This window comes from Nomascus leucogenys, chromosome 13, assembly GCF_006542625.1.
Source record: "Nomascus leucogenys isolate Asia chromosome 13, Asia_NLE_v1, whole genome shotgun sequence".
In the NCBI taxonomy this organism is placed as follows: domain Eukaryota; kingdom Metazoa; phylum Chordata; class Mammalia; order Primates; family Hylobatidae; genus Nomascus; species Nomascus leucogenys.
This window is the reverse complement of record NC_044393.1, coordinates 25,072,902-25,094,882: the sequence shown is the minus strand read 5'-3', so window position 1 is coordinate 25,094,882 and position 21,981 is coordinate 25,072,902. Positions and strand designations below refer to the sequence as shown.

General features: G+C 42.4%; 1 protein-coding gene across 5 annotated transcripts in view; it reads left to right on the top strand.

The window, feature by feature from the left end:
* The first annotated feature begins 6,572 nt into the window (after nucleotides 1–6,572).
* DHX35 (DEAH-box helicase 35) overlaps nucleotides 6,573–21,981 on the top strand; it is a 101,054-nt gene continuing 85,645 nt past the window's right edge. For 3 of the 5 annotated variants that reach the window (XR_004033011.1, XM_030826026.1, XM_030826027.1), the window contains exons 1-3: nucleotides 6,573–6,656; nucleotides 13,937–14,070; nucleotides 17,400–17,492. Coding sequence is in view for 3 of the 5 variants with exons in the window: in XM_030826026.1 (XP_030681886.1) it covers nucleotides 6,617–6,656; nucleotides 13,937–14,070; nucleotides 17,400–17,492 (267 nt within the window). In the remaining 2 variants the exon portion in view is untranslated. The remainder of the gene's footprint in view (nucleotides 6,657–13,936; nucleotides 14,071–17,399; nucleotides 17,493–21,981) is intronic. The other 2 variants (XM_030826028.1, XM_030826030.1) reach the window with 2 other exon arrangements.

Here is a 21,981-nt window from a genome sequence, read left to right as displayed (position 1 = left end):
AAACGCTGTCTCTACTAAAAATACAAAATTAGCCGGGCGTGGTGGTGCATGCCCATAATCCCAGCTACTTGGGAGGCTGAGGCAGGAGAATTGCTTGAACCTGGGAGGCGGAGGTTGCGGTGAGCCGAGATCATGCTATTGCACTCCAGCCTGGGCAACAAGAGCCAAACTGTCTCAAAAAAAAAAAAAGTACAACAACAAAAAAGTAAGTACAAAGTCCTAATCTGTGATAATTCTTTCTGTTTGTTTTTGAAACAGTCTTGTTCTATTGCTCAGGCTGGATTGCAGTGGCACAATAATCACTGACTTTTTTTGTAAAGGCAGGGTCTCACTATGGTGCCTAGGCTGCTCTTGAACTCCTGGGCTCAAGTGATCCTCTTGCCTCAACCCCTCAAAGTGCTGGGATTACAGGCATGAGCTACTGCATTCAGCCTGTGATAATGTATTTTAATTTAGTCTGAAATTTTAACTCAATGTTCTATGGAACTGTTAATAGGATGACATAACAAAGGTTCTGTGTTTAGCGTGAGAAACTGGACCAAAGAAATGTAAACAAGGTTTTTTAATGCAGTACTACTCAGAGCTCTGAAGTAATGATCACAGTGAATTTCTCAGAGCAGGGCAGGTATATGGCTTACCACAAACTACCTACCACAGAGTGCTCTTTTTGTGGAGCAGGACTCAAAACCATTATTCTCTGAAAGTGTGGCCAACAATTAGAAATAAGAGCAAGAGATACATGGAATACTAAGAAAATGACCCAGTCTCTCAAAGTAAGCAAAGTCTTTCTGGAGTCAAGTCCAGAAAGTATCATTTATAGGGCAGAGTTTTTCAAAGTGAGATCTGAGGACCACCTGCATCAGTCTTGGGGTGCTTGGGTTTAAAATGCTGATTACTGGTTCCACTCCCAGGGGAGGGGGAAGTGAGTGTGGCAGCCTATATAGTTCAAAAATATTTGCTATCCCTCCCTGGGAGAAAATTATATTCCTCTGTCTACTGTCAGATTTGGCCATCGCAGACTTAGCTGTAAATATTTCAGCATATATATCTAAAAGATAACTGTTTTAGAAAACATAATCATGGCCAGGCGCGGTGGCTCATGCCTGTAATCCCAGCACTTTGGGAGGCCGAGGCAGGTGGATCCCGAGGTCAGGAGTTCGAGACCAGCCTGGGCAACATAGTGAAACCCCGTCTCTACTAAAAATACAAAAATTAGCCGGGCATGGTGGCGGGCGCCTGTAGTCCCAGCTACTCGGGAGGCTGAGGCGGGAGGCTGAGGCAGGAGACTGGTGTGAACCTACCTGGGAGGTGGAGGTTGTGGTGAACCAAGATTGCACCGCTGCACTCCAGTCTGGGTGACAGAGTGAGACTCTGTTTCAAAACAACAACAAAAAAGAAAACCACTTTACCACTGTCACACCTAAACAACTTTAATAAAAACTTATCAAATAAATATTCAAATAAATATTCAGTGTTTAAATTCAGTTGCCTAATTTTTTTCCCCCTGATGGTTTGTTTGAATTAGAGGTTGATCCATGCAGGGTTGACATTCTCCTATTAAAGGAATCAACTGAAGAGGTGGCCAGCCACCCCACCTCTGTAGGCAGTTGGGCTGGGGAGTATCTGTCGTTTACTAACGGGACTTAAAGTGACTAACAAGAAAAGTAGGGAACAAGGTCGTGTAAATGAAAAGTTACGTGAAGGAAACCCAAGGGTGAGGGATAAAAAGTGGAGTCTGGAATGAGGCTTGAAGAGCACGCCATGACATACACACCTACTTCATGAGGCCACACGTTTAAGCTTTCCAATAGTGAATACAGAGAAACCTGGTCAGATACACCATTCGCAATGTCCTTAAGATTAAAGTAAATCCAGATACAGAAAGGACAATTATTCCCCATGGTGGCATGTGCCTGTAGTCCTAGGTACTTGGAGGGCTGAGGCGGGAGGATGGCTTGAGCCAGGAAGGAGGAGGCTGTAGTAAGCTGTGATTGCACCACTGCCCTCCAGCCTGGGTGATAGAGTGAGACCCTATCTCAGAAACAACAAAATTATTCCAGGCACCAAGATAATAATTTCTTTCAAGGATCTTTTTATAAAAATGATACTTATAAAAATGACATTCTGATAATCACATTCTGATAATAAACAATGACAAATACTCTGGGGCATGCCTGGACCCTGAACTCTGCAGGGGCAGTTGTCTGAAGCAATAAATGAGGTGAATGTATTCAGGTGTATTCTGTGAGCGTGGAATACATACCTTATGTTGAATATGTTTAGATCAACATTGTTAGGCTAAGTTTACACACACATGCCTAGATGTATGCCCCAGTTTGCCTGGTAGAGTTCCAGTTGATGCCTCTTATCCCCAAGTCCCATCTGGTTAACACCTCCTTTTATTCTCAAAAGCGTCCCAGTTTGAACTATAAAGTATATAGTCATCCTATATAGAAAGCACCTCGCAGACCTAAAGAGGCCATCCCCAATTCACCCAACTTCATTGAATTGTGTGTCCCTCAGGCCAAAGAAACAGAGGCTCCTCTGGCTGCCGAATCCTTTCCAGTGGATCTTTCCACAACTCTGTACCCAAATCTTTGAAGCTGCATCAGCACTTTTGCTTATGCTAGTAACTGTGTGAACATGATCATTTGTGTGCAAACCAGACAGGTTTACACATGTTACAACAAGTTGTGGAAGACTGCACCTTAGAATCTCGGGAAAATCATGATATAATGCAATTTAGTAAAGCAATTCTGCAAAGGACCACCACTTTTCAGTCTGGGGGATGGCTGCCTCTCGTTAAGCTTGATGATGGCAACCAAAGGGCAGTTAGTGTTTTTCTTAGGAAGCTAACAGTTGTAGCAGGTGGATACATGATGGTTGTAATGGACATCTATTATTTTTGCTTCATTCATTCAATCATTCATCCTCTGGTAATCTCACCCTCAGATTTCCCTCTGAGGAACTGTTCTGTTCCCAGCTCCCAGTCCATGTGTTTCTGCTGAAGCTGTCCTAACCTGACCCTGGATGTGGAACGTGGGACCAAGGCCTAAGTCAATTAGTACATTAGATTCCCTGGTTTAGTGATTGATTTAGGGATGGATACATGGCCTGTCAGGAATACTTTGCCAAGGAATTTTGGACAGAGGTTTAATGCTTAAGAGGATGTGGTGGCTAAAACTGGCATGGCCACTTCATTACCACATTATGCCTGAATCAGCAGAAGGTGGATCAATATGATCAGAAAGAATCTTGGTTATGTGATACGTATCCTGATGTCGCTGTGTCTCAAGTCAGAACTACTCTTGGACTTTTCATTTTATTTTTATTTAATTTTTTTTTTTGGAGACAGAGTTTTACTCTTGTCACCCAGGCTGGAGAGCAATGGTGTGATCTCAGCTTACTGCAACTTCTGACTCCCAGGTTCAAGCGATTCTCCAGCCTCAGCCTCCCGAGTAGCTGGGATTACAGGTGTGCATCACCACGCCTGGCTAATTTTTTTGGTGTTAATTAGTAGAGATGGGCTTTCACCATGTTGGCCAGGATGGTCTCGAACTCCTGACCTCAGGTGATCCACCCGCCTCAGCCTCCCAAAGTGCTGGGATTATAGGTGTGAGCCACTGTGCCCGGCCAGACTTTTTAGTTTATATGAGCCATTTCTGCTTAAGAGAGGTTGGGTTGGGTTTTCTATCACTTATATCCATAAAAGTCTTAACTGGTACAAAAATGAAAACCCTAAATTCTATGCCTTCCTGAACATGGTCAATAGGTTTAGTCTGGAAATTCAAAGCAAAAAATACCCTTTATCATAGGCACAGAAAAACTTCCATATTGTAACACAGTTTTGAGGAACATTATCTTTCTGGAAAGCTTATCATTTGGAAGTTGCAAAATACACCTTTATGTGACAAAATGATTTTACTTTTATGGAATTGTTGGCAATGAACTAAATAAATTCTGGATGCCATCTCAAGAAATATCAGTCTTAATTTCAGAGCAGTTATTTTAGCCCATTCTTTCTGAAAATAGTTAATTAGGAAGACTAAGAATCTGTTGAGACCATTCCTAGTTTGTGGAAATAAAACCACAACATCGGCTGGGCGTGGTGGCTCATGCCTGTAATCCTAGCACTTTGGAAGGCCAAGGCGGGTGGATCACGAGGTCAGGAGATCGAGACCATCCTGGCTAACACGGTGAAACTCCGTCTCTACTAAAAATACAAAAAATTCTCTGGGCGTGGTGGCGCGCACCTGTAGTCCCAGCTACTTGGGAGGCTGAGGCAGGAGAATCGCTTGAGACCAGTGGGTGGAGGTTGCAGTGAGATGAGATCTTGCCACTGCATGCCAGCCTGGGCGACAGAGCAAGACTCCATCTAAAAAAGAAAAAAGATTATGATCCAATAATACATGCATGGCCAATTTACTGTCTCTTCATAAACAGGAAGGTTTCATTATATGAGTAATAGATAAAATAAGAGAAGTTATTTTATTTATTTTTTTCTATTTTCTGAGATGGAGTTTCACTCTGTCCCCCAGGCTGGAGTGCAGCAGTGGATCTCTGCTCATTGCAACCTCTGCCTTCCGGGTTCAAGAGATTCTCCTGCCTCACCTTCCCAAGTGGCTGGGATTACAGGTGACTACCACCACACCCGGCTAATTTTTTTGTATTTTTAGTAGAGACAGAATTTCGCCATGTTGGCCAGGCTGGTCTCGAACTCTTACCTCAGTTGATCTGCCTGCCTCGGTCTCCCAAAGTGCTGGGATTACAGGTGTGAGCCACCGTGCCAGGCCATGAAATAATCTTAAAAGTGGCATTTATTTCATTTTGCCTTATATTCATGTATAAACCTTGGTTTCCATATTTGGGCTGTTAGTAAAATAAGACAAAAATAAAACAAGGAAAAATCAATGTCATGAAGAACTAAAACTAAGCCTAAAGCATGATGTTTATCTATACATTACTCAATAGGCACTGTTACTGGGCTACGAATGTGAATGTGACATGGTCCTCGTCCTCAGTAAGTTCCCTGTGTAATAGTGGCGGCAGGTAAACTACAGATCAACTAAACTACAGGTCACTTTTCTCACAAAAGTGAGAATACAGGTTCCTAGACTACAAGGAGGAATGTTTAAGTTGGATAGGTAATTTAGAGCTGGCCCTTTAAGGGATAAAGATAATTTAAAGGATGGATAGAGAATTCTAGGCCGAGGGATTAACAGATATTGAGTCCCTACATTAATTACTATAAAAATAAATCAAAGGAGATTATTTGTTACATGAACCTATACAGGTAAATTCAGATTTTTTTCCCCTGGTGGATTTGCTCTGTTTGAGTTGAGGTAATGAGCTAACATTTATTCAGTGCTTGCTATGTTTTGCACTGTTAGGTACTTTACATGTTATCTCATTTAATACCTCTTTAAACCTCATTTTACAACTAAAATTAAATCACAGCTAGGAGCTAGGAAATGGCAAAGTTAGGATTCCAAGTCTGGACTGGTTGTCCACAAAAGCCCCTGCTCTTGCCATAATGATGCCACTTCTTTCAAAGAATTCAGAATTTTCTTCACAGCTTTAAAAATGCATAGATTCTGAAGCCTCTCACTTCCTTCCAATTAGTTGCCTACCTAGAAAGTTCTTTCCTCCACTTGAGCTCATCACCCCTTCTTAGCGCTCCTTTGGATTACTGTAATTTTTTTTTTCTTTGATCTCACCTCTCCTCTGATGGATTAGTGTAATCTTTCCCAAATTTGTTAATCCTAAGAATTCAGGAGCTTCTTAAAATGCAGGTTCCCAGGCCATGCTCCAGGACATCGATTCAGAATTGGATGGAGGCCTAGAATCTGTGTTTTTAACAAGCATTTGACTCAAAGGTATCAAATTGGAGGAAGCACTGAGTTAGTGGACTACCTTAACTGATCTATCCATTTTCAGTCTCTTCTGCCAACTCATTCGCTCCACCCCACCCCCAGTCCGTTTTTCCGTTTTGCCCTCAAGGTCCCTGAAGACTTCCATATCATTTCACATTGTTTTATTTGGGGCACTGTGCCGCAGTACCTGGGCCCACAGCAGGCGCGCAATATTTACTGAAAAATCCAACCCACGAGGTAGTTCCTATTATTATCCTTCAATTTGAAATTGAAAATAAAATAGAAGTCGCCAAGTTGGGGTAGCTTGTAACACCAGTATTTCGTATTTAATCCAGAAAGCACTGCTTCAACGCCCACTGCGTGCAAGGTTCCACTCTCGGGCCAGCGGTCCTCTCTCAAAGCCAGTTCTTCCTAAGTGTGCGGCCGCCATCCATGACACGCCACGCTCCTAAAAGGTCACCTGGAGCATCTACCCTCCACGCTCAAGAGGCAGGCGGAGGAGCGCGCCCTTTTCTCCAAAATGGCTGAGCAGGGTCACGTGGGCTCGGGGGCGGGGCCGGTGCGCTCGCCGGAGCCGGGCAGTGGGTCACGTGGTTCAAACGGGGGCGGTAGCTATGGGGGCGTGGCCGTCACACGAAGCGATCCGTCTGGGCAGCGGCTTTTCGGGGGCCACGCCCCCCGGGCCCTGGGGGCCTAGCGCGCGACAGTGGGGTGGAGCTAGCCTCGTGACCTTTTACCCCAGCATGGCTGCGCCCGCGGGACTGGTGAAGTTCTGGCGACCCGGTAAGGCCCTTGGTGGAACGCTGGGCAGATGCGGCGGCCTGACTTCGGTCTTGGCGCCGCGGCCGGCGCCCTGGGGCCAGCAGACCTGCTCGCAAGCCTGACCTCGGCGAGCTGCGCGCTGCCGCTTTTGTGCGGGGGGACTCTGGCTCAGGCTCTCCAGTGGTCCCGAGGGATTTGGGGGTGCTCCCTTAGCGTGAGCAGAACCTGTGTGACCTTGTTAAAGTGGTCCAGCCTCCTCGGGCCTCGTATTCCTCGTTACTGAGGGTTGCCCTGCCCACCCCGCGAGATGGGGAATCCTAAAGCTCCCCCTCGTGTCTCGTTACCGCCCTGGGGTTGCGTTGTGGCCCGGCAGACAATGCTGCTAGCTGCTCGAGGCTTGCAAGCCCAAGTTATGGAGTCAGACTGTCCGGGTTCGAATTTTCGTCTCTGCCTTGTAGTAGGGTGACCTTGGGCGAGTCAGTTAACGCCTCTGAGCCATGACCTCTTTACCTGTACAGTGGGCAGAACAATAACTTCTATCCTGTGGGCTTAAATGACAAGCACAACGCGTTGTCAGACTTAGAATAAATGCCCAAAAAAAGGGAAAGTGTGTTATTTTCTTTTAGGATAATTGTTGTCCACTCCGAATGTCTACTAGAAAAGAGAAAAGTCCTTCATATTGGCTGCCAGCTACTTCCTCTCTTACAGACTAACACGAATCACAATCACAAAATGCTTTACTTGTTTTGTCTTGATATTTACTCATTAATCAGGTTTTTATTGAATGTGTATATGCCAGACCATACTAGATGGCATTACTTCCTCTCTGCAATCAGTTTCTTGTAAAAAACAAAAGTATTTAAATTACAGCTACCAGCTTGATTTTTTTCCACCACCTGCACCCCTGCAGGTCTGGATGTGCAAAGTATATTGCAGCAAAAATGAAATGACACCAAGAATGTAATATAAGCAAAGCTTTTAATTTTTCAGTGGTTCCCTGAAATTCTGACCATGCATATAAGTGATGTGAGAGATAAACGCAAGCAAGAGATGTGTTTAATGCTTTTTAAAAATTTGTAGTTTGTCACTTGACAGTTTTATGATTCAGCATTTCAAGTCATCAGCCAATTATCCATCCTGAGTTTTATTTGCATCCAAAACTGGGAACTTACTAAGTAATGAATACTTTTAATTTATTCACGCTTTTAGTAACAGGTGAAAGTGTTAGGTATAATAAAGAGCTGAATGAATTGTTTGAAATCAGACCAGGGTACTATTTTGGTTAAAGAACATGGAATTACTCTAAGAGTTCTATTTCATTATTTAGTTCATCCATTGAGGGTACACTTATTGAAAACCTAATCCTGTGTTCGGGAGACAAATATAGATGCCCAGGGCTCTGCTCTCAAGTTACCGTCTCTCTCTTAATTGAATATAAAGTTAGATGTCCTCTAGAAGAGATTTTACAATGAGGCGGAGTAAGGTGGTGTGAAAGAAGATGAGCTCTAGAGTCAGACTGCAGTGCCCATCATGTCTACCACTTAACTAAGTTGATGACTTGATAGTCACTTAAATTCTCAAAGTCTCAGTTACTCCATCTGTAAATTGGGTATAATACCTACCCAAAGTATTGTTGTGAGGATTAAATGAGAATAACACACAAAAGGATCTTGGCCGTAGATAGGTTACTATTATAATTATATGGAAGTATGGAAGAGGGAGGGAAAGTTGAATGTATGGATAAGAAATACTGGCCGGGCGCGGTGGCTCACGCTTGTAATCCCAGCACTTTGGGAGGCCGAGGCGGGCGGATCACGAGGTCAGGAGATCTAGACCACGGTAAAACCCCGTCTCTACTAAAAATACAAAAAAAATTAGCCGGGCGTGGTGGCGGGCGCCTGTAGTCCCAGCTACTCGGAGAGGCTGAGGCAGGAGAATGGCGTGAACCCAGGAGGCGGAGCTTGCAGTGAGCGGAGATCGCGCCACTGCACTCCAGCCTGGGCGACAGAGCGAGACTCCGTCTCAAAAAAAAAAAAAAAAAAAAAAAAGAAATACTTCATTAAGGTGGTATTTTTGGAGTGAACATTAAAGGATGAATAAGGTTTTGTTTCATAGAGAAGTGGAACTCGAAGCAAAGGGTACAGCATGAACAAAGGCAGAATGGGATTTGTGCCTTTAGATGTCCAGAAAGCCAAAATAACAGAGCAGTGTGATGGTGTTAAGTGCTAGGGTATATTTTGGGGTATGACAGGAGATGAAGCTAGAAAAGTAGGTAAGGGCCTCATTTTGAAAGGTCTTCATGACAAGTTAAAAAATTTAGACTTCACTTTGTTTTCTTTTTTTTGAGACAGAGTCTGGCTCAGCCGCCCAGGCTGGAGTGCAGTGGTGTAATCTCGGCTCACTGGAACCTCCACCTCCCAGGTTCAAGCGATTCTCCTGCCTCAGCCTACTGAGTAGCTGGGACTACAGGTGTGTGCCACCACACCTAGCTAATTTTTGTATTTTTAGTAGAGATGGAGTTGCACCATGTTGGCCAGGATGATCTTGATCTCTTGATCCCGTGATCCGCCCACCTCGGCCTCCCAAAGTGTTGGGATTACAGGCGTGAGCCATCGGGCCTGGCCTGACTTCACTTTTTAAGCAGGGACAAATCAGGTTTACTTTAGAAAGATAACACTGGCAGTGGAGTAGAGAGTGGATGGAGGAGGAAATTAGAGAAGGCACTACTGAAATCCAGGAGGGATGTTAAAAACCTTAATTCTGACCTGGGAGCTTAGAGGAGGGGCCTGTTGGAGAGACATTTTAGAGGAAGATGTGGGAGAAGATGAAGTCAGTAATAACTCAGATTTCTGGGCTGGGTGACTGTCTAGGTTAGTGATTCTCTAATTTTGCTTTATAGTTGAATCACTTGGGAAGCTATGAAAAGTCCTGATGTCCAGCTGCACCCCACACCAATAAATTAGAACTTTGGAGGGCTAGGAGCCAGACATCAGTGTTTTTTAAAGTCTATAAGGAATTCCAGCATGCATCAAAATTTGGGAACCACTGGTCTAGGTAAATTGTGTTGTCATTAGTTGACATGGGAATAGCTTTAGTACACAGCTATTGGGCCCTTGCTTTGTGTTAGTCACTTTCATTTACACATCTTATTAAACAGTCACAGTATCTCTGTGATGACAATAATACTCTTCTTTTAGTGAGGAAATTCAAGATATGAAGTAGGTTGTGGGAAATGCAAGGTGAAAGTCAGGGAAGCTGATACAAGGCTAGACAGTCGAATCATGAACATCCCCTGTAGGCCTGAGCCTGTGACTACAGAGGTCTTTCAGACAGTCTAAGTGAGTGAAGTTGCTTACTGGAGGTAATAGGGAGTGGTGGGGACTGTGGCAGAGTGTGCGTACACTGGATAGATATGTACAGTGGAGATCTACAGTAGAGCTTACATATATGCTTTCTAAAATAGGGAGCTGTACTCAGGTCCACCTAATTGTTATCATATGGTTTCAGAGTTGCCCAATTTGTTTTTTTAAGAAGCCTAATATCCAGATCTGAATGGGAAAATTTTATGCGTTGTTTTAAATGAACGATTTAAAACATTTTAACAATAGCATGTCCGGGTACCTTAACATACCCATTTGTGGTGTCTACCTTAGGAGTGTGACTTAAGAGCCTTGTGTGACCTGCCTGAGAGTTTTCTACAAAAATCTTTTACTTAATTTGCAAGTACACGTGGATCAGAAGGGCCTGCCCATTTTCGTTTGCTCATTTGATAAATATTTCATGATTGTTGACCATGTGCATGACGAAAACTTTACAATAGCTTTTAAGCTTTTTTTTACTTGACCCACAGTGAGATATAGCACACATACACAACCGAAAAAAAAGTTCATAAACAGTATTGCTTTCTGGAATGTGCTCTGATGCTTTCTATTCTATTTCATTATTTAAAAAGTGCTGGTATGACATACTACATTGATTTCATAACCACTAATGGGTCATCAGTCAAATTTTTAAAAACCAAGTTAAAGGGAATGAGGAATTTAGGGATATCAGCCTTGTTAAGATAGGGAAATGAAGATGTTCATAGTTTGCAAAAGTTATAAAGTTGTTACTCCCTTAAGCATAGAGTGTACTCTCAAGGAAAAATCAATCATAGGCAGCCACAGAGGGGTGTTTATAGAGGGAAAGCAGCCCTGATGTTCTGGTTTGGTTGAAGGAAGTCTTTTATGTGGAGAAGGTATACTGTTTATCAACTGACATAGCTGTTCTTATAAAAGAGCTCAGCTGGGCTTGGTGGCTCATGCCTGTAATCCTAGCACTTTGGGAGGCCAAAGTGGGTGGATCACCTGAGGTCAGGAGTTCGAGACCAGCCTGGCTAACATGGTGTGACCCTGTCTCTACTAAAAATACAAAATCAGCTGGGCGCGGTGGTGCGCGCATGTAATCCCAGCTACTCGGGATACCCAGGCAGGAGAATCGCTTGAACCCGGAAGGTGGATGTTGCAGTGAGCCGGCATCTCGCCACTGCACTCCAGCCTGAGCGACAGAGACTCCATCTCCAAAAAAAAAAAAAGCTCATAACAGAAGAGATAGATTGGGGCTGCAGGTTAGAGACAAGGGAGGAATGCGGTAGTACAAAAGACGCGTTAAAATATTCCAGAGAGGAGGCGGGGCGCGGTGGCTCAAGCCTGTAATCCCAGCACTTTGGGAGGCCGAGGCGGGCGGATCACGAGGTCAGGAGATCGAGACCGTCCTGGCTAACACGGTGAAACCCCGTCTCTACTAAAAATACAAAAAATTAGCCGGGCGTGTTGGCGGGCACCTGTAGTCCCAGCTACTCGGGAGGCTAAGGCAGGAGAATGGCGTGAACCCGGGAGGCGGAGCTTGCAGTGAGCCGAGATCGCGCCACTGCACTCCAGCCTGGGGGACAGAGCGAGACTCCGTCTCAAAAAAAAAAAAGAAAAAAAAAATATTCCAGAGAGGATATGAAGGTTCAAAACATGGTTTGAAAAGGCAGGAATTCAGGACAAAAACACAGCAGAAGAGGATAAGGTATTCTTTGTAATTGTTTCCTTGGGTAACAATTACAAGGAATTATTAAGATGTAGTGACAAGAAGGGAAGAAAAGGAAGAAAGCCTGTCTCTTTGAGGACAGGCATTGTTCCAGGTCCTGTTCCATCTTTTATCTTGTTGAAAGGAAGGTCAACATTTTGGCAAAAGCAACATAACAGTGCCCCACTTACCTGATTTTTGGCCATGTTGAACCTCTGAAACACAACTGTGTTCTTGGAAGTAAATGGAAAAGGGTCAGAGATCTAAAGCAGTGATTCTAAACTTAGCTCTAGGGGGTCTATGGACCCCCAGAATTTTATATTCTGGTAAATTCTGGTGGGTTTTTTAGGAGAGGGAGTTCATGGCCTTTATCAGATTGTGGAAGCAATCTGAGAACCCTAAAAAGTGTAAAAGTAAGTCACTGAGCTGAATATTCTTGTTACAAAGCTCCTGTGCTTTCACATAGCACCACAGATTCTGAGTTCAGAAGACCTAGGAGATGATGGTTATTGGTTATTGTCACTGTAGTGCCCCGGCAGGAGGCTGTATAGCATGTGTTTGATCTAGGGAGGATTTTTATTCGTTTACAAGGCAGCATACTCCAGTGCTGAACGGTGTGACCCTTTGGAAATATCTTCCTTACATTGAGTTGAATTCTGAACCCTGTGTCATTTACTTATTACTTCTAGTTCTGTCCTGGGGTTACAGCAGCAAATCAGCATGAAAAGTTATGGAAGCTGATCACAAAATTTAAAGTTATGTTTCTCCTGAGTTTTTTTTCTGTTTGAGCTAAAAATGTATGGAACCTTCAACAGGTTTTCATGATGGGATATGGCTTCCCTATTCTTCACCATCATGAGCACCAGTTTGTCATTGTTCTTAACAAGAAGCCGGGGTGAAGATCTCTTGTTTAATCTGCCCAGCATGGCGGTTTCTGAGAATTGCATTTCCCATCTATCCACTCTCGATTCCATGGTTCCAATGGGGACTGTCATTTACCTCATTCCATTCCACTGGCCATGGTTGATTGTATTGGGGTGGGGATTGGACCTAAGCTGGGAGAAGTCAGTCCCTGTCTGTCCAGTATAAAAGAGCCTCCCCCACCTCCCATTACAACACATACCTGGGACTCCCAGTCCCCCTTACGGTGTCTTTATTTCTCTCCATAGCACTTATGACCACTTCATGCACCAAGTTACTTTCCACTGAGAGGAGGAATTAAAGCAAGTGAGCTCCGTAAGGTTAGGACTGGCATCTGTATTGTTCACTGCAGTGTTTCTAGTGCTTAGAGCAGTGCGTGGCATGGAGTGGGCCCTCGGTCCATCCTTGCTGGTCCTTGCTGTGTGAATGATGAATGATTGGTAGAGGAGTTGTAAGCGTGAACCCTGGCACTGCCGGCAGCCATGTTTCCAGCTCCTGTACAGTAGCCAACCTAAGGGGCTGGAAGGAACCTGAAGAGTTGCCAAGATGAGAGAAGGAGAAAGCCATGGCTGCTTTGAGTGCCCAGTTTCTGTCATCTCTGAGCCTTACTGCCATCCTACAGTAACAGGATTCATCCTTTCACCTCAGCTAATTCCCTTTGGGTTTCTTTCACTTCTGTTAAGAATTCAGTAATAACATGGACATGGAGGCCAGAAGTAAAGACACTGTGCTCTACAATACACAGTTCTGAGTGGCCAGTTTGGTGCCCAGTGGGACTGCCATCTCATTTCTTTTTTCTTTTTTTTTTTTTTTTTTTTGGAGACAGAGTCTTGCTCTGTTGCCCAGGCTGGAGTGCAGGGGCGCGATCTTGGCTCACTGCAACCCCTGTCTCCTGGATTCAAGCAATTCTGCCTCAGCCTCCCAAGTAGCTGGGACTACAGACACACACCACCACGCACGCCCGGCTAATTTTTTGTATTTTAGTACAGGTGGGGTTTCACCTTTTGCCCAGACTGGTCTCGAACCCCTGAGCTCACGCAATCTGCCCTCCTCGGCCTCCCAAAGTGCTGGGATTACAGGCGTGAGCCACTGTACCTAACCCTATCTTGTTTGTTTTTGACACTGCGGTGAAGCTTTTAGGGAAGATTTTTAGTTCCTCCTGGGCACTTTTCTGGATTCTTTCCTAAAGTTAAAGTTGAATACCTTTGAGTAGTTTGAGATAAAAAGTATTGCTTCTCTTGTATATCTTCATCTTTGAAAGTTTGTGACCTTAACACCTTTTTCTGTTCATTGTATCAGAGAATCTGAAAAAAACATTTCTGCCGCAGGTACAGAGGGGCCAGGTGTAAGCATCTCTGAAGAGAGACAAAGTCTGGCTGAAAACTCTGGGACAACGGTTGTTTACAACCCTTATGCTGCCCTTTCCATTGAGCAGCAGAGGCAGAAGCTGCCGGTATTCAAGGTATGTCAAATAATCATGTTCAACCTGTGGGCTTGAATCGTGTGTCTGCATTAGCTTTATGCTCAGCACTGAAGAGAATGATGTCCTCTTTCTAGAACACAGTGAACTCAGAGAAACCCTTATCGTAAGGGATGACTTTTCATACTGTGTATTTTTTAGTTAACGTTATAAATCTTGAAAGTCCTTAAGATTTTTTCAGTTGTATCGTACATACTGGAAAACTGGAAGAATTAGAATGACTTTTGTTTTCCCCTTTATTCCTTTCAGTTATGGACAATTTCAGACATACAGAAAAGTAGAGAAAATAGCAGTTAATTCCTATAGAACAGATTACCAACATATGGCCAATTTTTGCTTTATTTTTAAAGTCACTCCTTTAAACAAGTTTAATTGGGAATATGAGGTTGTTTCTGCTGAAGACATCAGTTAATACTCTGACTTCCTCTGAGACAGTGACAGGATTTTGTTATGGTTGCTACTTACCAAGTGCACATCCAGACACTCGGTTTTATTAGCGCTCACGAAATAGATGCGTGCCCAGCTACAAGAGACCAAAGTGCAAACTAGAATTCATTCAGAACTGTTAATTTATGGCTAGCGATAGCTCTCCAGTACAGATGGACACAGTTGATACATACACTTTCTCCCTGTTGGCACATCCACATGGGAAGCCAAATTGTAATCAGGAAGTACAGAGCCAAGACAGGTTACAGAAATGTCATATAGCCCCTGATGAGGGGTGAATTCTTCCTGCTCCACAGCATGCCCCTGGAATGACCCGAGTAGGTGTGGCCACCAGGACCTGTGTCTCTTTCCTTCTCCTGGACGGTACTGGGTGAAAGTTGCCGTGTTCTATCTATCTATCTGTCTGTCTGTCTGTCTGTCTGTCTATCTATCCATCAGACAGGGTCTTCCTATGTTGTTCAGGCTGGTCACGAATCCCTGGGCTCAAGCAGTTCTCCTGCCTCGGCCTCCCAAAGTGCTGGGATTACAGGTGTGAGCAGCCAAAAGGTGCCAAGTTCTTATGGAGTTCTTTTGTCTAGACTGTCCTGATAATTCCTCTTCTATTAATATGTTCTTTCTCCAAATAGATAGGCAACAACAGCCTTCTTAATTTAGCCAGATTGCCTTACTTGGAGTTTTATGTGGCTCCCAATATTCTAGTCACAAGTGAACTGACTGTCTCTGGGTTTCTTCCTCAAGTGACTAACACATTCACTATGTATGAATGTTAGCAAGTTTGACTCTCAGAAGATGAGATGGTAGGTTTACTATTGCTTTCTCACCACTGAGAGACAGTTTGAGCTGTGATGAAGTGTCCGGACTCTGGAGCTAGACTTCAGGGTTCAAACCCAAGCTTCACCATTTGTGTGCTGTGTGACCTCACTTCTCCATTCTGAGCTTCTTTTCCTTATCTGTGATGTGGGACTACAGGAGCACCTACCTCAGAGGACTGTTATGAGGACCAGATGAGATCATTCATGCAGAGCATTTAGCAAGATACCTGACATGTAGTAAATGCTCAAGTACAAGGAAATTACTGTTTACTCAAGTATTTAAATTTTGGCCTTTTCTTGACTATTCTTTGTCTCCCAACTGTACTTATAAGATAACATAAATGAAACAGCAAATGAAAAAAAAAAAGAAAAACAACAAGAAGTTGAGAAATGTTTATGAAATTAAAATGGTAAGAAGAAGGGTATAAATTACTGATATAAAGCAAAGCAGAGTTTAAGTACAGTTGAGATCTTATAAGATGTTAAAGATAAATTGAGACAAAAAGGAAAACAAATTACCTCTACACCATCCTTTTTTCCTTTCAAACAAAAAGTAAAAGTAGCTTTAAAAACAGAAATTGGAGGCCGGGTGTGGTGGCTTACACCTGTAATCCTATAGGCTTTGGGAGGCTGAGGCGGGCGGATCACTTGAGACAAGGAGTTCGAGACCAACCTGGCAAACATAGTGAAACCCCATCTCTACTAAAAATATTAAAAATTAGCAGGGCCTGGTGGCACATGTTTGTAATCCCAGCTACTTGGGAGGCTGAGGCAGGAGAACTCTTGAACCCAGGAGGTGGAGGTTGCAGTGAGCCAAGATTGTGCCACTGCACTCCTGCCTGGGCAACAGAGCGAGACTCCATCTCAAAAAACAAAACAAAACAAAACAAAACAATGTTGGAACTAAAGCAGCAACAGATTGTTAAAGATCACTGCCTCTTCCCCAGCACCATTATGAGGCCACTTGTTCCCTTGTCTGCCTTCTTTAGGCTGCTGTATAGACAAAAGTGACTCCATCTTGGATGCAAGTCTGCCATGTTCACTTCTGATTAGACCCAGTCTTATAAATGCCTCCTGATTTCTGCTTTGTATATTGTCCTTAGTGTAAGAACATGTCAACCTCTCTGGGGGCAGCACTATTGACAGCTTATTGTTTTGTTTCGTTTTTCCCCAAAAATAGTCTACACATAAACAAGTAGATACGTGTTTGCCCTTAAAAAAATGCAGTTACTGGTGTATTATTCACACTGTTCTGTATCTTAGTTCCTTTTCTTAACATATCTTATAGATCATTCCATATCAGTACAAATAGATATTTCCTCTTAATAACTACAAATTATTCCATTATTGGAATATTTTATAACTGATTTAACCAAATTTTGTTGATCAACATTTAGGCTGTTTGAATTTTTGGCTATTATAAACAACTCTGCAATGAGTATGCTTGTATTTATGTCTTTGTACACATATAGTATGTAGTAGTATGTCTATAATTTCTTGTTTTTTTTTTTTTTTTTTGAGACAGAGTCTCACCCTGTTGCTCAGGCTGAAGTGCAGTGGCATGGTCTCGCCTCACTGCAGCCTCCCCCCGCCCTGGGTTCAGGCAATTCTGCTGCCTTAGCGTCCCGAGTAGCTAGTATTACAGGCACTTTCCACTGCTCCCAGCTAATTTTTGTATTTTTAGTAGAGACGGGGTTTCACCATGTTGGCCAGGCTGGTCTTGAACTCCTGACCTCATGATCCACCCCCGCCTTGGCTTCCCAAAGTGCTGGGATTACAGGTGTGAGCCACCCCGCCCGGCCTATAATTTCTTATAAGTGAAAATCGTAAAGGGCATATGCATTATGTATTTTGATAAGTGTTACACTTTATTGCAGTTGTATTCGCTCATACTGAGAGGAAGAGTACCTGAGGGTTAGAAATACATTTTGATAGTTCTATTTAAAATTTACTTTCCTTTGAAAACAGCTCATTTCACAATGTTTAAATATCGTTGTTTAGGTCTTTTGAGACAATATATGGCTATTTGCAAGGCGTGTTTTTCTTTTTCAGCTTAGGAATCATATTTTATACTTGATAGAAAATTATCAGACAGTGGTGATTGTTGGTGAAACGGGATGTGGGAAGAGCACACAGATTCCTCAGGTGAGTACATATTTAATACGTGTCTTTACACTTCGATTTGGCTGGAAGAATTTTGTAACCTGAGAACTCTCTTTACTATCATTTACATTTTTAAGGTCTCCTTTCAGGAAATGTTCACTTCAACTAGATATTTTTTATTAAACTTTTAGGGCTGTAATTTCTTTGGTGAGTGCTAAAGTAACAGTTTGTCTTCGATTTATTATAATTCCAAAATAGTAATGGAATAGCCATCCTCTGAAAGTTACAATGGAGATTTATTCAAAGATGTGAAATACAGAGTTTTTATCCTTAAATAGTTACAGTTGAAGAGGTGGGGTAAAATGAATTTTGCTATAGTTGTAAATAAAAATTGGCTGTTATAGAATTATGCAGTGCTACGGAAGAACCCTTTCTTACTAGGAGAAATCCTATGTGATGTGGATAGGAGTAGAAAGAAGGATCAAGAAAGGCCTTGTAAAGGAATTGGCATTTGAAATTGACCTTGAATTATCTGTGGGAGCTGACTGAGAAGATATTCCAAGCCAGTTAATATTGTGGTTAGAGATACTGGGGTGGAGAAGTGTAGGGTGAGTTCAGAGTGTGTCTTAAGAACCTTAACTTGAAGAGTGAAAACTGACCGAGCATGAGAGACCTTGCAGGTTCTTATTTCCTTTTTTAATGTTAATTTTCTTGAGGTATGAAATGTATGTAGGAAAGTACCTATATCATACTTGTACACCTTGATACATTTCTGCAAATGGAATACATCTGTGTTACTAGCACCCAGATCAAGAAACAGAACATTACCAAAACCTCAAGAACTCTTCTTCTGTGTTCTGTTCTGGTCTCTAACTGCCCTCTCTGCTTACCCCTACAATCATGAACACAAGGGTAGCTCTTATTCTGGCTACTGACCTTATAAATTAGTTTTGCCTATTTTTGGAATTTTATAAAGGAATAATATAGCTTCTTTTGTCCAACATTATGTGTGAATCTTCCTTGCTGTTGAATTAGTTGCAGTTCATTCTCATTGCTGCATAGCAGGGTTCAGCAATTCACAGCTAGTGGGCCAGATGCAGCCCACTGCCTGTTTTGTAGAGAAATCTTTGCTGGCACACAGCCACACCTACTTGTTGATATATTGCCAGTGGCTCCTTTCAGGCTACCACACAGGGCTGAACAGTTTTGACAGAGACCCTACGATCCTCAAAACCTAAAAATGTACCATCTGGCCCTTTACAGAAATGTAAAATGTAATGCTAAGCCCTGCTAGTTAGTATTCCACTGTATGAGTATTCTGTGGTTTGTTTATTTTTCCTATTGTTACTGACAATTGAGTCATTCCCAGTTTTCAGTTATGGATAGTGCTGCTGTGAACATTCATGTGCTTGTCTTTGGTGAACATATGTGCACATTCTCCTGCTGGGCTCTACCTAGGAGTAGCATTGCTGGATCCTGTGTTCAACTTTAGTAAATAATGTCTAAGATATTCAAAGTGGTTGTGTCCTTGTAGGGTTTGCAAGCAAGTAAACAACATGACAAGCTGAGCTTTAGATAAATGATTATATTGAGATATAAGGTGACTTACAAACTGGAGGAGGCAGGCCATATAAAGCTATTGCAGTGGTCTGGAGAAGGATGGTGTAACGGGGTCCTCGACCAAGAGGTGATAATGGGATAATCTGGTGAGGATAGGAAGGAGAACAATTTACAATTTTAGCATGAGGGTCTGTAGACATTAGAAACTTAGGTTGGTGCTTTTGCACCCATCTAATAGATGGATATTTGTGATGACAAAGGGGAAGGGACAAAGGTGCACTCTGATCACGACTTGCTGCCTTGGCAAACAGTGCTAGTATTAAATGTGATAGAAAAGTAAAGATTGTTTTCTGAGGGGAGATTAATGTGTTTGCTTTTAAACAGATTTATTTTTTCCTATATTATTGATGGCCTTTGATGACATTATTAGCAGGAAGATTGGAATGGGAATCTGAAGCTTGGCAGAGGTCAGACGTAGAAGGTGTGGACATAGGGATTGAACATCCTAATACATGCAGGAAGGAGATGGAACAGAAATAACTGAGAAGAGGATTAAGGACAAAGTCTGTGGAGCATCAACATTTAGGAGTCAGGAGCAGAAAGGAGATAGAATGGCAGCCAGGGAAATGACAGAGGAACCAGGAGACTGTTCATGGTTAGAGAAAGCAAAGACAGAGTGAGGTTTCTGGAGAGGTGGGTAGGTGGCAGTTTCAGCCAACAGAGCGGCCGGGGAGCAGGAGAACTGGTTCAGTCCTGGGTTGTTCGTCTTGGAGATAGCACGTCCAGTGGTAGGGTTTTAGGGTTAAGGGTGTCTAAGGGGAAGATGATAAAAATCCCTTTGCATTTTTGAATATGTTAACGATATATTGTTGACTATTTGGTCCAGACTTGTGGTCATGCCAGGATCTGTGTAGGTCTTTTTTTTTTGTCTGCTCCCCAACTCCATTCTGAATAATGGGTTTATTAATAGGTTGGGAACCAAATATAGGTATTTTTTTAAAGTTTCCCAGTAGACAGCTAGGGAAAGGTAGACAGACCTAGTAAAGGTAGATGACCTAGTAAAGGACAATTTGAAATGCATACAGCAGAGGAAATGGTGGCCTGGAGGAAAAAGATAACCATATATGCAGATGGAATTGAGAGCCCAGTGAGTTACCCATTTCTTACAGGAAGAAACAGGAGAAAGGTTAAATTACTGTGTGATTGTCAGTTAGAGAGTAATATAACAATAATATAACAAGTAATAACAGTAATAAGTGCTACATAAAGTGATTTTACACATGTTGATCTGTTTAATCCTCAGTGACCCTATGAAGCAAACACCATTATTATCTTCATTTTATAGGTGAGGGCACTGTAGAGAGTAGTGAGGTTATGGAATATAGAACAGAGGTAAAAGGCCACATGATGTTCCAGAATTGTTTGGGAATTAGTCTGTGACGTTATGTAGTCAGCTTAGGATAAACTATGTTCTGGTAACAAAGAACCTGAAAATCTCAGTGGCTTAAAAACACAAAGGTTTATTTCTTGCTCATACTGTGTGGTTATCTTGGGTTGGCTTTGAGATTCTATGACATCATCATTGGGCCTTAGGCTGATGGTACTGCTCTTATGAGGCACTTGTTGATCTTGTGGTAGATGGCAGAATCATGAGCTAGCTCTTAAAACTTCTGACCAAAAGTGGCCCTTCTGCTCACATTTCATTGGTCAAAGCAAGTTATCTGGCCAGGCCTGATAGCAACGGGGTGACAGTGTATATAATCCTCCCATAGGGATGGGTGGCAGGTATTTGGAACAGTGATAAATATATCACAGTGATTTGGCCATTTACTCCTGCAAGGCTTAGCTGCCAGGGAACAAGAGAGGGCCTGCTGTGTTACTAAGTCCAGGGAAAGCTGGCGGGAAGGAGAAAGAGCAGAGGCTGAGGATCTAGGCTGGATAATGTGGGCAAACAAAGGTAGTTTTTTTTTCTTTTAATTTTAAGATTTGAATATTTTTAATATTTTTGAACATTAATAGGTTCACATGATTTAAAATTCAAAAGGCACAAAGGGACATAAAAAGATTTCCTTCTGCCCTGTCTTCCTGGTACTCATTTCCTTTGTGCAGTTATGATCAATATTATGAGTTTCTTGGTAGAAATGTTTTCATGCATTTACAGAGAAGTGTGTGTGTGTGTGTGTGTGTGTGTGTGTGTGTGTGTATGCATGCACATATATGCCCTATTTTAAACATGAAACATCTATACATGTTTTAGTATGCCTTGACTTTTTTTTTTACTTATTCTTTCATTTTTAAAAAAAGCTGTTTTGAATTGACACAATAACTGCATATTTATGGGATTTAGTGTAATGTTTTGATATATGTATTTGTTGTATAATGATCAAATCAGGGTCATTAGCATATCCATCACCTCAAACATTTATCATTTCTTTGTGGTGAGAACCTTCAAAATCTCCCTTAGCTTTTTTGAAGTCTATGGCACATTATTGTTAACTATAGTCACTCTGCTGTGCAGTAGAACACCAGAACTTATTCCTCCTATATAACTATAACTCTGTGCTTGTTGACCAACCTCTTATTCTCCCTACTCCCTGTTACCCTCTTCCCTCTGCAGCCCCTAGTATCCACTGTTCTATTCTCTACTTTTGTAAGATCAACTTTTTTAGATTCCACATGTGAGTGAGCTCATGCAGTGTTTGTCCTTCTGTGCTTAGCTTATTTCACTTAACATCATGTCCTCTAGGTTCATCTGTGTTGGTGCAAATGACAGGATTTCATTCTTTTTTATGACTGAATAGTATTCTATTGTGTATATATGTCACATTTTAAAAACCAATTCATCTGTTGATGGACACCTAGGCTGATTCCATGTCTCGGCTGTTGTGAATAGTGATGGGAGTGCAGATGTCTCTTTGATGTTCTGGTTTCCTTTCCTGAGAATAAATACCCAGTAGTGGGATTGCTGCAT